The following is a 14,806-nucleotide window of genomic DNA, read 5'->3' as shown; positions in this document are numbered from 1 at the left end:
TTATAGAATTATATGCTGTTAGTGTCTATTGTGAAAGGGTTTGTGGTTGAACCGTTCACCACAGTTATTATAGAGATATGAACGATAGAATTTTAAATTTACCTGTATCCCTTGTCAGTGTCATCAACTGCCATCGTCACGTTCATAGTCATGGGACAGTGACCACGATGGGAAGTTTGCAGGTAAACTGACCAAAGGTGATGGCTTTATTTGTTCAATCAAGGCTGTCACTACCATTATAATTGTCATGTGGAGATCTAAATAGCATTTGACTCACAAGCAAAGGGCATGATATAGAAAATACAGAAATATTCAACAGAATGCTTAACATGATTTAGATAGCAGACATATGTTACAGTGAATAACATAATCAGTCAGATGGTGAAAAGGTTTGTACTGAGATATTGCCAAGTTTAGTTAGAAGGTCAATTTTTATCAAAAATCAGTTTTTGTCATAAATGATTAAATCAACCCTTTTTGTACATCTTTGGGAAATATCAAAGCTTAATTTCACTTCTAAATATTTTTTACTGCTAGTCAAGTTGAAAAATTATGAAATTTGAGAAAAGTTGCTGGATGCCTTTCCCATACATCTGACCCTAACTTCATTAACTTTTATTTGAAGTAAATTGGGTGATTTTTTAAATGCTCTGGGGAACATATTCTTTCAGAAAATACCCCCCCCAAAAAATGCAAATCCAAAATTTTCACCTTCCGACTGATTATGTCATACACTGACACATATATTCAATGGTTTTTCTTTTGTTTCAAAACAGATTTGTGAATTTTGTTGTGATAGGCCCATATGGACTTTTGCCAAAAATATGACCTGAACACCTGAAGACTTGAAGACCCTTATTGGTCTCAGGTTCAGTCAAGGGGGTTTGGGTTCTTTTTTTCACTCCAAAACCGTTCTGCTCACTAAGCAGCCATTGGGTAGCTGGGTCTGCTAGATCTGGCTCAAAATACTCTGCATAAGACTACCACTCTGGGATGAATTATGACTTAATGGGTATCACTCATGGCTATAGAGAACTCTAAAGGATTGCAGTTGATATTCTGACCCCCTGACCTGTTAAATCGTTCCATTTCTTGGCAGAGAACAGTGTTCATGCTTTCCTCGTATCTCACAGGGTATTTCTCGATTGAAGCTTCAATGTCAAAATTCTTGGGTAACTTTATCAAGAAAGAACAGAGAAAAAAAATGACAACAATGTAATTTACATCAAAATTACCCCACCCAAAAAAGATACCATTTTTGTCCTGACCGTTTTAATTTGCTTGAGTCAATGAAATTTTTCACATAATGCAGTCTGGCTAGATCAAAGGTATCTCAACCGACTATCAAAGAATTTGAAGAAGAAGATTTTGATGACACCAAAAACTAATGTTATTATTAATTTATAATATAGGTAATGAAGCTAATGATGATGATGATAATGATGATAGTGGTAGTGGTGTTTATTATGTCAATGATAATAACAGCACAAGAAAAATGAAAACTAAGACTAATGATAATAACGATATTAATAATAATAATAATAATAATAATAATAATAATAATAATAATAATAATAATAATAATAATATAATAATAATAATAATAATGATAATAATAATAATAATCATTATCATCATCATCATAATAGTAATAATAGCAATAATAATAATAATAATAATAATAAATAATAATAATAATAATAATAATAATATAATAATAATATAATAATAATAATAATAATAATAATAATAATAATAATTAATAATAATAATAATAATAATAATAATAATAATAATATAATGATGATGATGATTATGATGATGATGATAATAATGATGATGATAATAATAATAATAATAATAATAATAATAATAATAATAATAATAATAATAATAATAATAATAATAATAATAACAACAACAATAATAATAAGATTAACAACAACAACAATAATAGGAGATTTTCCAATCATAGGCTTTACCTTCCCCAAAATGTCTGCTGCGATATCAAAGATAGCTGTGTCAGAATCCCCGGCACCGCCACTACCTCTCCCTTCAATGAGTAGAAGTGAATCAAAGAGCAATTTGGTCTCCTGCAACTCTCGAGAGATATCCACATTTTCATGCATTCCAAAAACCTCTGGATATTGGGTGGTGGGAAGTTGCTGAATCGAAAAAAAAAGTGTTTCAAAGTCATTTTTTATTGTATTTATTGTGATGAAAAGACAAAAATATAAATTCAAAAAAATTTGACTTATTGCCTCAGAGGGGTGTGACACTCGCTTTCAAATAGGAGGGTTTTGGGTTTGAGCCTCGTTAAGTGTATAGTTAAGTCCTTGGAAAACGTTCTTTACTCACATTCTCTTACCATACTCAGGTGTAAAATTTGCTGTTACCAGCATTGCCTCTGTCAGAAAAAAAATTGTATTATGGCTAACAAGCATCATGTTTTGTTTTTCTCTCTTAATTTCATAAATTGTTACCATTTAATAAATTTCACCGGTAACATACTCAAACAAACAAAGTCATCAATGACATAACATTTCTAAGTGAAAACTCCAACTTGTTTTGAAACTGAAGTGTAGATTTCGGATTTCAGAGAATTCACACTCTATAAAAGCATATCGGTTTGACTAAAATTTCATAATTTTAGACCTCAAATTCAATTTTTGTAAACAATCATAACTCCATTCAATAACAAATTGAGACATGTCCACATTCCACACCGCTGAGGATGAAAAAAAAAACAACTAATAAATGCCCCCCCCCCTCCCCCTTAAAAAAAAAAACAAACGAACAAAAACAACCCCCCCCCCCCCCTTAACAAAAACTAATAATTTCATTACTTTAATAAACTTAATGACACTATCATAGTCAGTTTGTTTTGGCAAGGTGTACTGTCCACTGGGACTGAATGCATAGTCGGGGTCATTGACAAGACGTTCACAGTAAAAGTCACCCAGGATGGTCAGCAGACATCGTCTGTCCCAGTCGTCTGTCACCCGACCTCCATAATTACATTCTCCTGCCATGTAAGTTACAGCTGCATAGGGGACATCGTCATACTCCAGTATAAACATCTGAAATGGATAAAAAAAAAAAAATATAGAAAGACCTATCATTATTAATTTCTTTATGATTATTATGGTTATTATTATTTTGATTATTATCATTAATTTCATTTATTATTATTATCATTAATGTCATTATTATTATTATTAATATAATAATAATAATAATAATAATAATAATAATAATAATAATAATAATAATAATAATAATAATAATAATAATAATTATTATTATTATTATTATTATTATTGTTATTATTATTATCATCATCATCATCATCATTATCATTATCACAAACTTTAATCTAAGCAATTTATCAGGATTACAGAATCATCTGAAACATGCAATCCCCAACCAAGGGAAGCAGTCTGAAATGATCAGGAATTTCAGTATTGTAAGCCTAGCATATTTCACACAGAAGAGCGTGTTATAATTTTAACCAGACACTGCCGAAAAAAGACACCATGATGTTAAGCACTGTGCACTCTTCGTAAGATTTATTAATACTGCTGGTATAATGTCAGAATTAATGAAACAGAGAACGAGTTTTAAATGCAAATGTTTAGAATTATGTCATTGAAATTGTCTTAAATTTTATAAGTTAAGCTTAAATTCATTTTCATGCACCAAGTACACTCTGAAGTAATACCGCTTGAGACTCAAGTGTGTCACAAATGTGTCCAATTACCTTTGGGACAAAAAAATACCAAAGGCTTGCAACACTTCATGAGAGATTATCATTATAGATGGTACAAAAATGATGTCACTCAGCTCTTTGTGTGGCTATGTGGTCTAGTGGTATGACACTTGCTTTTGGATCGGAAGGTCCTGGGTTTGAGCCTCGCTTTGCGCATAGTTGAATCCTTGAAAAAGACTCTTTACTCACATTCTCTCACCGTACTCAGGTGTAAAATGACTACCTGGTCGTTAACAGCATTGTCTCTGTTGGAAAAATTGTAATATCGCCTAACAGGTGTCATGTTAAGTGTTGCTGTTGGTCAGGGTCCCTTTGTAAAGCGCTGTGAGCACGTTTAGTGGATATTGCACTATATAAAAGCTTGTTGTTTTTAAAAAATTAATTTTAGACAGTCATAATAATGACTAGTTCTCATTAAATGATATCAATCAGACTATAAACGTTTAAGGTTACACATAGTTTTGTGTGTTGGTACATTACATCCGACTGGCGCATGTTGTAATAATTTTTCCAAAATGGATAGCATCAATACCCTTCCAAAATTCAGTGATACCAACCTGCAATTGTCGTATGGATATAATCAAGTCAGACTCATTGAACCCATAGGCAATATTCCAGCCTAGTGGTCCAAACTTGCGACGCTCTTGCACAAGGGCATGGAAAAAACAAAGACCATATAACATTTTGGTGAAAATCTGGAAAATAAAAAAAGGCATCACAGTTATTCATACTTTAAAAAAACTATCCATCTGTTAATAGTCATTTTAAAAATCTGCTTGGACCAACAACAAAAAAATTACAAAGAAAGAAAAAAACATACAAAAAAACAAAACAATGAATGAATAAAACCTTGATCATGGACAACAATAATTCCATAAAAATGGTAATTTAAAAAAAAAAAAAAGAAAAAAAGAAAAATTAGGAAAAAATGGATAAGAAAAATAAAAACAATACATGGTAAACAAAGAGTGGTCGTGAAAGGAGATTGTTAAACAGATGCCCTACTCACCTCTTTTAAGAGTGGACAATAATTTTTTTGGCAAAGTTCCTATTTCTCCACTATTTGTGACAAAATATGTGATTCCAAAGGTAGGAATTTAAGAAAAATAAATCAACCCAAAATAAAAACCAGAAACAAAACAAGAAGAAAACAAAACAAACAAAAAAACAAAACAAGACATTGTACTATTAGCTTGACAACAGGTACGTAACCCTGTTCATAATATGTCATATGCAATTGATTGTCAACTCAAATCATGAAAGGGGAAAAGTTTCTAGATTGCTAGTTTATATTATGAAATAATGAATTGTATATTTATACTAATTCCTTCCAAAAATTAAAAAAAATTAAGTGCTAGATTCCAAAATCAGGAATTTTCAAATCAAAGAATAAAATCTTTTTTGAAAAATAGAATCCGCACCTATTTGAATGACAGGTGTTTATCATGAAAAAAGTAACAATGCTGCACACTTGGACAGCAAAACAGTTTTACCCAATTAGCATTATAAAAATAAATACCTTATCTTTCTTTTCGTATTTTTCTTTGTCTGTTCCATGAGATTTATTGATACATCCAGCATAAAACTGTTCATCACTAATCGGGTCATTGAGATAACTCTGTAATAAATTCATCCTCAGGCCAGTTGGAGGTTCATTGGTCATCTTGACACCATTTTGCAGAACGGAAACTGGAAACTAGAACAGACAGTGGACTTAAAGCGATATGAATGGGGAAAAAAAGTGGAAACAATGTCATGATTAAAACACTGCTTTATGAAAAAAAAACCTAATCAAATTATTATTGATTCACAATGTTTGAAATTCAATTTAAATCTCACTACCTCATTACCCCCGTTCTCTCTTCCTCTCTCCCTCTTCATTCCTCTTTTCTTCCCCCCCCCCCCCCCCCCACCCCTCTCTCTCTCTCCCTCTCTCTCTCTCTCTCTCTCTCTCTCTCTGACACACCTTAGGTGATGGATAGCTCGTCAACCAGAGCCTAAAATCATGAGAGATATTTTCTGTCGGCAGCTCTTCGCATATTTTCTCTAAGGAATTCATCCAGGACACTGCCAGATGACAGTTTTGCAGCAACACCCAAGTACCGTCTTCTTTAGCCTCTTTTATCATGTGAGCTGCTATGGGTCCCTGTATTGGCAAGTATAATAAAAATATATATACAAATAACAAATAACTTTACGAAACTCTTGATAACATTAATACATTAATAATATTAATAACTATCATTTTGGAAAAATTAATGATTGTCATACAATTTATAATCCATTTGGTAATTCAAATATATATCTATTGTCAGTATGTTTTTACAGATGTATTTATGTGTATAGAAAAATAAAATTCCAAATAAACTTAAAACAAATCAGTGACTCTCTCTAACGTATCCAATAAAATGTTATATCATCCAACCTGTCCTTGTCCAAGAGAGATAGAGTTGAACTTTCTCCCCCCAAAATCTTTGCTGTCAGCAAATTTGAGTAACGCCATGGTGGGGTCTGCCCCAGGTGACAGAATGAAGATGAGAGGTGAGAAGTAGTTGGAGTCATTGAAGCTCTTATCGAGGTCAAAGGGTGGAGGCTGAATGAAAATTTTACCCATCTTCTCCACTACAAAATCCACAATAGCTTGACAAATCTTTACATAAGAGAATATGAAATGAAAATCAATGACTAATTAATATATAGTAATAATAATAATAATAATAATAATAATAATAATAATAATAATAATAATAATAATAATAATATAAATAACATAATAATAACAATAATAATAGTAGTAGTAGTATAGTAGTAGTAGTAGTAGTAGTAGTAAGTAGTAGTAGTAGTAGTAGTAGTAGTAGTAGTAGTAGTACGTAGTAGTAGTAGCAATAGTAGTAGTAGTAGAAGTAGTAGTAGTAGTAGTTGTAGTAGTAGTAGTAGTAGTAGTAGTAGTAGTAGTAGTAGTAGTAGTAGTAGTAGTAGTAGTAGTAGTAGTAGTAGTAGTAGTAGTATAGTAGTAGTAGTAGGAGCAGTAGTAGTGATAGTAATTATATTAATAATAATAATAATAATAATAATAATAATATAATAATAATAATAATAATAATATAATAATAATAATAATAATAATAATAATAATAATAATAATAATAATAATAATAATAATAATAATAATAATAATAATAATAATAATAATAAATAATAATAATAATAATAAAAATAATAATAATAATAATAATAATAATAATAATAATAACAATGTCCTATTCAATAGTGATTTCACTTCAAAATCTTCTCTAAGCTTAAATATTTGAATTAAACTAAAAACGATGTTAATAAAAATGACGCGTACAGTAATGCATTTACCTTGTCTGGCCGTAAGCATCTCTGCACCATCATCCTTTGAAAAACCTCCAGCTTGGTGTTCCAAGGTTCGGGTAGGCTTGATTTGTGTGGTTCTTTGGACACATAGTATTCCTCCCACTTTGATGCATATTTCTGGACATTTTCTCTGCAAATAACCAGAAAGAATTCAAGATACTGGGCACTGAGAGCCCTTGGTTATAATAGAGAAATATTTATGTCCCTAAAACAAATCTGAGATCAAACAATAATGAAAAAGAAATTCTAATAAAACCTAAAATACATAGTAAAATTGTGCGCAATCATTTAATTTTTTTTTTCAGTATCCCTTCCAGCCCATGGTTTTAAAAAACAAAACAAAAAAAACAACAATACAAACTTCCATCCCATGTCCGATGATCCAAATCCTGGCCAACTTTTAAACCTGGGTTAAAATATTCGTTAGTGAATCTTCAGAGGACAGAAATGTTTTTGTGATTTATTTACTTTTATTCCTTGATGTCAATAATCAATTTGAGATTTTGTAAAAACGTTAAAAGCTTGTTTTGAAATAGATGAAGGGCTATACCTATGCCTTGTATTATTATTACTATCATTATTAAGATTGTTATTGTTGTTGTTGTTTTGAAATAGATGAAGCGCTATACCTATGCCTTGTATTATTATTACTATCATTATTAAGATTGTTATTGTTGTTGTTGTTGTTGTTATTATTATTATTATTATTATTATTATTATTATTATTATTATTATTATTTTATTATTATTATTATTATTATATCATTATGATTATTATATTATCATTATTATAATTATTATTATCAATATCATTATCATTGTGTATTTAATCTGCGTAATGAAACAGAGGAAAGCTGGTTAATTATAACAAATTTCCAATAAACCTACCTCAATCCATTGAACTGTTTAATGTCATTCAACCTACAAATCTCGTCCCAGCTTTTATCACTCAGCCATTGAGGAGCAGGATTTGGTATTTTGTTTTCAAGACCCATTCCTCCCGTCAAGAAAAACAGGAAATCGTGATGGCTGAGCTCTTTTTTAGATCTGTTTGTAAAAATCAAAGTAAAACCAGTCACAAATTTCAAAAAGCTACGTTTATAAATTTCGATTTTATAAAATACCGTAGCTATGAAAATCGTAATTTTTTTTACAATTTAAAGAAATTATATTTGTCCTAATCAACAGTTATATAATAGCTGATCCTGTTTTTTTACAATTTAGACTTAACTCACTTACTTACTTATCCAAACCAGCAAATACCTGAGCTCTAGCCCTTCGGTCTTGTGCCATGATGTAACATAATAACAGTTTAAGATGTCGGGTCACAATTAACCAGTAGAATTTTTATCAATTAAAATGCAAGAATTGCGACAAGCCATCGTGGACAAATAATATAGCTGGTTGTTTACAAACGATAGAATGAAAAAATAATAGTTGCGCTTTATATATAGAGCAGTATCCACTAAATGTGCTCAAAGCGCTTTACAAGGGGTCCCTGGTCAACAGCAACATTTAACATGTAAGACGGGACATGACGCCTGTTAGGCGATATTACAATTTTTCGGACAAAGACAACACTGTTAACGGCCAGGTACTCATTTTACACCTGAGTAAGGTGAGATAATGTGAGTAAAGAGCCTTTTCCAAGGACTCAACTATGTGCCAAGCGCGAGGCTCGAACCCAGGACCTTCCGATCCGAAAGCGAGTGTCATACGACTAGACCACATAGCTGCACAGGGCATTGACATCACTCTGCTCATTGTTACTGTTTTCAACCCTAGTTGCGCGATTAGTTTTCACTACATTCTTTCAATCCGACAGTTTATACATAATTTTCTGTGATGGTACGATTGATGAGGCATTTAGAACTAGTGAGTATCTCACTGAAAGGCATACCATTGATAGTAATACTGTCTTGTTTGCATCGTTTTAGCAGTAATTGCCCATTGTTTACATTCGGATGACTGTCCGAGGGGCCTGGTTATGTTATAAACAGAATCAAATTTATTCAACACTGAGAAGAAAAAATATAATATATGATTAAGGCAATAACAGACGAAAAAATAAATTTCATTATTTGAACCTACTTGAGAATATTGGTACATAGGATGAAGGAAAAGAGCAATTTATCTTTTTCAAACAAAGATCTGCAGACATTGCAGTACAGACTGTATGTAAAGTGGTCAGCCAGAAACCTGATCCGTTTGTCCAAGTTCTTGGATTTGTTGCTGGAATAAGAATGTTAAGTAAATAGTAAAATGTTATGATAAAAAAAAACAAAAAAACCGTTGGGTGGCATTTTGACAGGCGAAAAATATTATTCAAATTATTTATAATAAGTTACAGAATAAATAAATGTTAGCGAGCAAGAGTAAATGATATATAAAACTGTCTAATTGCTACGTGATATAATTTGAAACATCGATTAATTTGAAATTAATGAGGGGACAGCAAAATTTGGCACTAGTGTATCACAAAGTATCTACTGTCAGAACCAAATCAGATAATTGTATAATCACTGACTGATGGATTGGAGGGGGGAGGGGGTGGTTCTTATGGAAGTGTTTAAAAAACAAACAACAAACAAACAAACAGGCCACATGAATTTAAACTACTCTTCCAACAAAATTCAGAATAATAGATGGAGCAGGAACATGAAAAAGAAATAAATGGTGAAGGGAAAGGCCATGGAGAAAAAAAACCATAGTGAATGGAAACTTTGGACCTAGCTACAATAAAAGTATTGTCCTGGGAGAAGTGTTAGACAAATAACTTAACAAGCATTGACAGAAGACAATATTAATAATGGGGATATTGAGTGCAACATCGAAATTGTGGAATCAGGTTAATCAATACATAAACAAAGTCTTTGTTGATGACAAAGCATTTGTTGATGACAAAGCCTTAGTTGATGACAAAGCATTTGTTGATGACAAAGCCTTAGTTGATGACAAAGCCTTCGTTGATGACAAAGCCTTAGTTGATGACAAAGCCTTTGTTGATGACAAAGCCTTTGTTGATGACAAAGCCTTAGTTGATGACAAAGTCTTTGTTGATGACAAAGCCTAAGTTGATGACAAAGCCTTAGTTGATGACAAAGCCTTAGTTGATGACAAAGCCTTTGTTGATGACAAAGCCTTTGTTGATGACAAAGCCTTAGTTGATGACAAAGCCTTAGTTGATGACAAAGCCTTAGTTGATGACAAAGCCTTAGTTGATGACAAAGCCTAAGTTGATGACAAAGCCTTAGTTGATGACAAAGCATTCGTTGATGACAAAGCCTTAGTTGATGACAAAGCCTTTGTTGATGACAAAGCCTTTGTTGATGACAAAGCCTAAGTTGATGACAAAGCCTTAGTTGATGACAAAGCCTTTGTAGATGACAAAGCCTTTGTTGATGACTAAGCATTTGTTGATGACAAAGCATTTGTATGTAGTATCTAGCTGGGCTGGTTAACTCCCTTTTTTTCTTTTTTACAGAAAAGATAAACAATGTGAATTATAATTTGTAGTTTTTAGCAGGAATGAGCTAGATACTACTGTCCAATCAGGATAATCGCAATTCGGTTAATCACAATATTTCCCAAGAAATGAAATTTATTCTATATAAAAGTCACTAAAGTCACTGGTTAATTGTAATAAACTTTGTTTAACCGCAACACATTTTCGACCTCAATAAGTGGCGAATTCAAGAAATCAATCAAACATAATCTCATGATTAGATTTCATCATGGACAAAATCAGGACAGGTTTAACAATCGAGAGTGGGCCGGGTTTAATCTTATGGAAGAGTGTCACCACACTATTAGAGACAAAAGAGGGTGGGATTTTTGCAGTCATCTGTGACCATTAGATACGAGGCGAGGGGACTAGGCATAGTCTAGACAACAGGTAGACAATGACAGTTGTAAGGAGAGACTGAGCGATATCCTTTGATTTGGGATTGGCAACTGTGCATTGTGACCAGTGGGTTTGGTGTGAGTCTCTCATCACGGCTAATCTCTTTTGACTCTTACAAATGTTGAGAACAAAAGTGAAAGTTAATCCAATCAGAATTGCATCAAAGTTGTTTTTGCTTGTCCAAATCTATACAAGGCTGCCATATGGTTTTTGCTTCAACTAAATTGCTCAGTCTGTGGTGGACTAAGAAAAATGTTTACAACTGGTTTGAGTTTATCATATACGGTATGAAAGTGATTTGTGGTCTAATCAAAATTGCTATAAAAACTTACATCAAGTGGTGGTAAAACCACTATCCCATCACGTTTTCGAGCAGCAACATTTACATTAATTTTTCTGAAATCGACCAAAGATACCGCAGCTTTGAAAAAAAATCAAAAAAAATCACAAAGACTGAGAAATCATGGATTCCTCAAACAAGAGGAATGAGATCAGGTTACAGGAAAAAACTTCAAATCATCAATGAGTTCAATTCACATCCTAAACCAACTCAGACAGAACAAAACAGCACCTCCAAAAATGTACAGGAAACTCAACTTCAGTTAATCGTAACATTTTTGTTGATCCCAAAGTGTTGCGTTTATCCGGAATGGACTGTATTTTTTTTAAAAATAATTATTATACAGAAAAGATAAACCAACCTGTCGTGAATGGACATGATGAAGAGGTTGACGAACCAGTTTAGAGAATATTGGTACATGGGGTCGATGTTGGGTAACTCAGTCAGGGAGAAGAAGAGAACAGATGAATGATTGGCAATTGGACGATATCCCATTCGAGACTGGTCTATCTTTTTTTCTGTTTCTTCTCCAATCTAACGTAGGAGAGGGATACAGATTAAAGTACAGAAAAATTTACAGTATTCAGTTTTAATCTATTGAGCAAGGATTACAATGATGATGATGAGAATAATGATGATGATGATGATGATGAAAACAAAAACTACAAAAAAGAAAAAACCCATAATATATTAATGATATTAAAATTTTGCATTTCCATTACTCCTTAAACATAAGATTTTAAGTTCATAAATTACACTGGCTATTTAAAAAAAAATTTTCTCAATTTTACAACAACAAAAAACAAAAAACAAAACAAAATCAAATAAAAACAAGAAAAAAAAGATTAAAATAAAATGAACACAAAAAAAAAAAAAAATAAAAAAAAAATATTTAAAAAAAAATGAAATTAGCAACTAAAAAAAAAAAAAACAAACAAAAAAAGGGAGGGCGGGGGAGATTTCAAAAGGCAATCAATGAGATGGAGGCTAGTTAGATTCTCACGTACATTTTTTTCTTCTTCAATAAACTGACTGAATTAGTAAATTATTACTGTCAATTTGCATATCTAAGGGGAAATCTTGAAAAAAATTATAGTCCTTCCTATTTGTCAGAAGTGCGTTTTAAAAAGTCTTAATATTGTTCAGAAGTTTGATACCAGATGATAAGATAACTGTCAACATTGGATGGAGGAATATCAAAAATTCGATATCCTGGTGCCTAGTTTGTATTTGGTACTAGTCTACTGTTATCTCGATTAAGCTTTCACGCCTAACCAGCGTTGATTTGGACACAATGCTATAACACACATTCACAAAAATTCTGTAAGAGAGGACTCGGAAGTTAAAATGTCAAACCTTTTGCTTCTTGGATATTTCAATGGCCAACACTTTAGAAGAGTCAAGGATTTGAATGGCAGATTCATCTTCCAGAATGTTCCCCTTGGAAGCAGACAGTGTGTAGAGAATCTTGTCCTCTATCTCTTTCAGTTGTCTGTTATTGGCAGCATTTGAAATGATGAGAGCTTGGCGTTCTTCCTCCAATTCTGGCCTGATAGGGGTTTTGTAGAATTGACAAATGACATGAAATGAACAGAAAGAACATTATGAAGTAATAAAAAAAAATATGAATGTAACAGCGTCAAAAAAGTATAATAATAATAATAATAATAATAATAATAATAATAATAATAATAATAATAATAATAATAATAATAATAATAATAATAATAATAATAATCTTTATTGTCCAAATAGGCAATTATTGTTAGGTTACATCAAATATTTTGCTTTGTATCCTGGAGGTAACAGGTTTGACTCCAGTCTGCCCCACTATAGGGCTTTGAGCAAGCTACCTCAGCGTAGCTCACTTGCAGTAAAGTAATATTTATATATCCACTTGTTTTTAAATATACTGACAGATAGTATGTAAAATATGTATGCTCCAGCAAAGTTTCCTTGAACTCTTTGAGGCACGGGAAAAGTTCGAGGAAACTGTAGTTCAAGGAAACCGTGTCTTGCCATAATGTCTTGATATGGAGGGGGAGGGGCAGCATGGCTTAGTGGTGTTGTCGTTGTTTAAAACCCAAAAAGCTACAGAATTTGACTATCCACTACGCTTTGTGGCCTTAAGTAAATCACCTCTCCTTATCCCACTTTGAAGCTGACAGCCGAATTATTCCACTCTTCCCTTGGAATAGACCTTAAGACAAATTTCCTCTTGGAGATGAATAGAGGGAACTTTGATATTCATTTACTCTATTGATATGTTGAGGAAGATAACTTAATACATGTCATGTTACAAAGGATTGTGGTGGGGGTGGGGATCGCAGTATCATAGCATTTATTTACAGTCGTAGGCAACCAACAGCAAATCATAGCATATGGCATTGAAATTGGAACCAACTGCTAAGTGATGAGAATAAGCAGAGAGGTGTTGGCTATGCAAAATGATGATGGAGTGTAAGAGTGGCTGAGTGTGATTAACTGTTTATCATGCTGTATATACACACCTGCAATTTTCCGTTGTCGCTGTAGATACACTGTCAATGTCACAGTAAATCATCATTGGTCAAAATCACTGAGCACGTATAAAAAAAAAACTGTTTAAATTTTTTTTTTTTCATTGTTTAGATGAAATTAGTTTGAGGAATTCATGGCGTGTGTTTTCATGGAAATATCAGAATCCAAATAAACCCCTAAATTACAGATGGAGCCAGTGTTGCTGAAAAATATGCGAGCATCTCCATTGTCTATAGATGTTACATTAATTCTGTGTCTTTGATGATTTGTTCCTAATATTAATATTAAACTTCAGTATTGGAGTCATTGAGTTTTAACCTAATCGATATCATTGAGGATTTGATATAGGTAAGAGATAGGCTAAGATTAAAATATTCTCACCTTTCTTTGGCTACAACAATCCCAAGAAGTTGGTCCTCAAGTCCCTCAGGGGTAATCATAAAATTGAGAAGTGAAACCTTAGTGGATATTTCGGGCAAGTAGTGGGGGTTTCTTAACTTGGTTGTGATGTAGAAACGGAAGTCTGTGCTGTATTCTAAAGCTTGATCTCCCATCATTATCATTAATACACCGGCTGGGGGAGAAGAAAAGAAACAAAAAGCCTGAAATCAAAATATATTATTGACACTTATAACATAATTAGTGAGTTATGATGGCTCGGTTGGTATTGAACTTACCGTATGAGCAAAAATAATAGGGTAATTGGGTCAAATCTAGATCTGATAGAAAATAGTTTGCAAGTGATCATACAAGTTCGGACTTTTTAAAAAAACCCAAAAACTAGGGCATCTATATAGCACAATGTCCACTTAACATGTTCAAAACGCTTTATAAGGAGTCTCTGGCCAACAGCAACACTTAAAATGTAGGACGGGACATGACGCCTATTAGGCGA

The 14,806-nt window shown here is 32.4% G+C and overlaps 1 protein-coding gene across 1 annotated transcript in view; it reads right to left on the bottom strand.

Annotated features, from left to right (window-relative positions):
- LOC144975233 (dynein axonemal heavy chain 7-like) overlaps nt 1-14,806 on the bottom strand; it is a 95,987-nt gene that overhangs the window by 5,103 nt on the left and 76,078 nt on the right. The window contains exons 58-70 of the mRNA XM_078919127.1: nt 14,293-14,485; nt 12,748-12,940; nt 11,753-11,925; nt 9,239-9,379; nt 8,036-8,194; nt 7,133-7,277; nt 6,195-6,419; nt 5,736-5,915; nt 5,289-5,465; nt 4,327-4,464; nt 2,847-3,080; nt 1,983-2,165; nt 1,073-1,176 (exon numbers count right to left, since the gene is read on the bottom strand). Coding sequence (XP_078775253.1) covers nt 1,073-1,176; nt 1,983-2,165; nt 2,847-3,080; nt 4,327-4,464; nt 5,289-5,465; nt 5,736-5,915; nt 6,195-6,419; nt 7,133-7,277; nt 8,036-8,194; nt 9,239-9,379; nt 11,753-11,925; nt 12,748-12,940; nt 14,293-14,485 — 2,245 coding nt within the window. The remainder of the gene's footprint in view (nt 1-1,072; nt 1,177-1,982; nt 2,166-2,846; nt 3,081-4,326; nt 4,465-5,288; nt 5,466-5,735; nt 5,916-6,194; nt 6,420-7,132; nt 7,278-8,035; nt 8,195-9,238; nt 9,380-11,752; nt 11,926-12,747; nt 12,941-14,292; nt 14,486-14,806) is intronic.

This window comes from Berghia stephanieae, chromosome 6 (assembly GCF_034508935.2).
Source record: "Berghia stephanieae isolate SIO BIC M18660-M18661 chromosome 6, UCSD_Bste_1.3, whole genome shotgun sequence".
In the NCBI taxonomy this organism is placed as follows: domain Eukaryota; kingdom Metazoa; phylum Mollusca; class Gastropoda; order Nudibranchia; family Aeolidiidae; genus Berghia; species Berghia stephanieae.
This window is presented reverse-complemented; position numbering and strand designations above follow the sequence as displayed.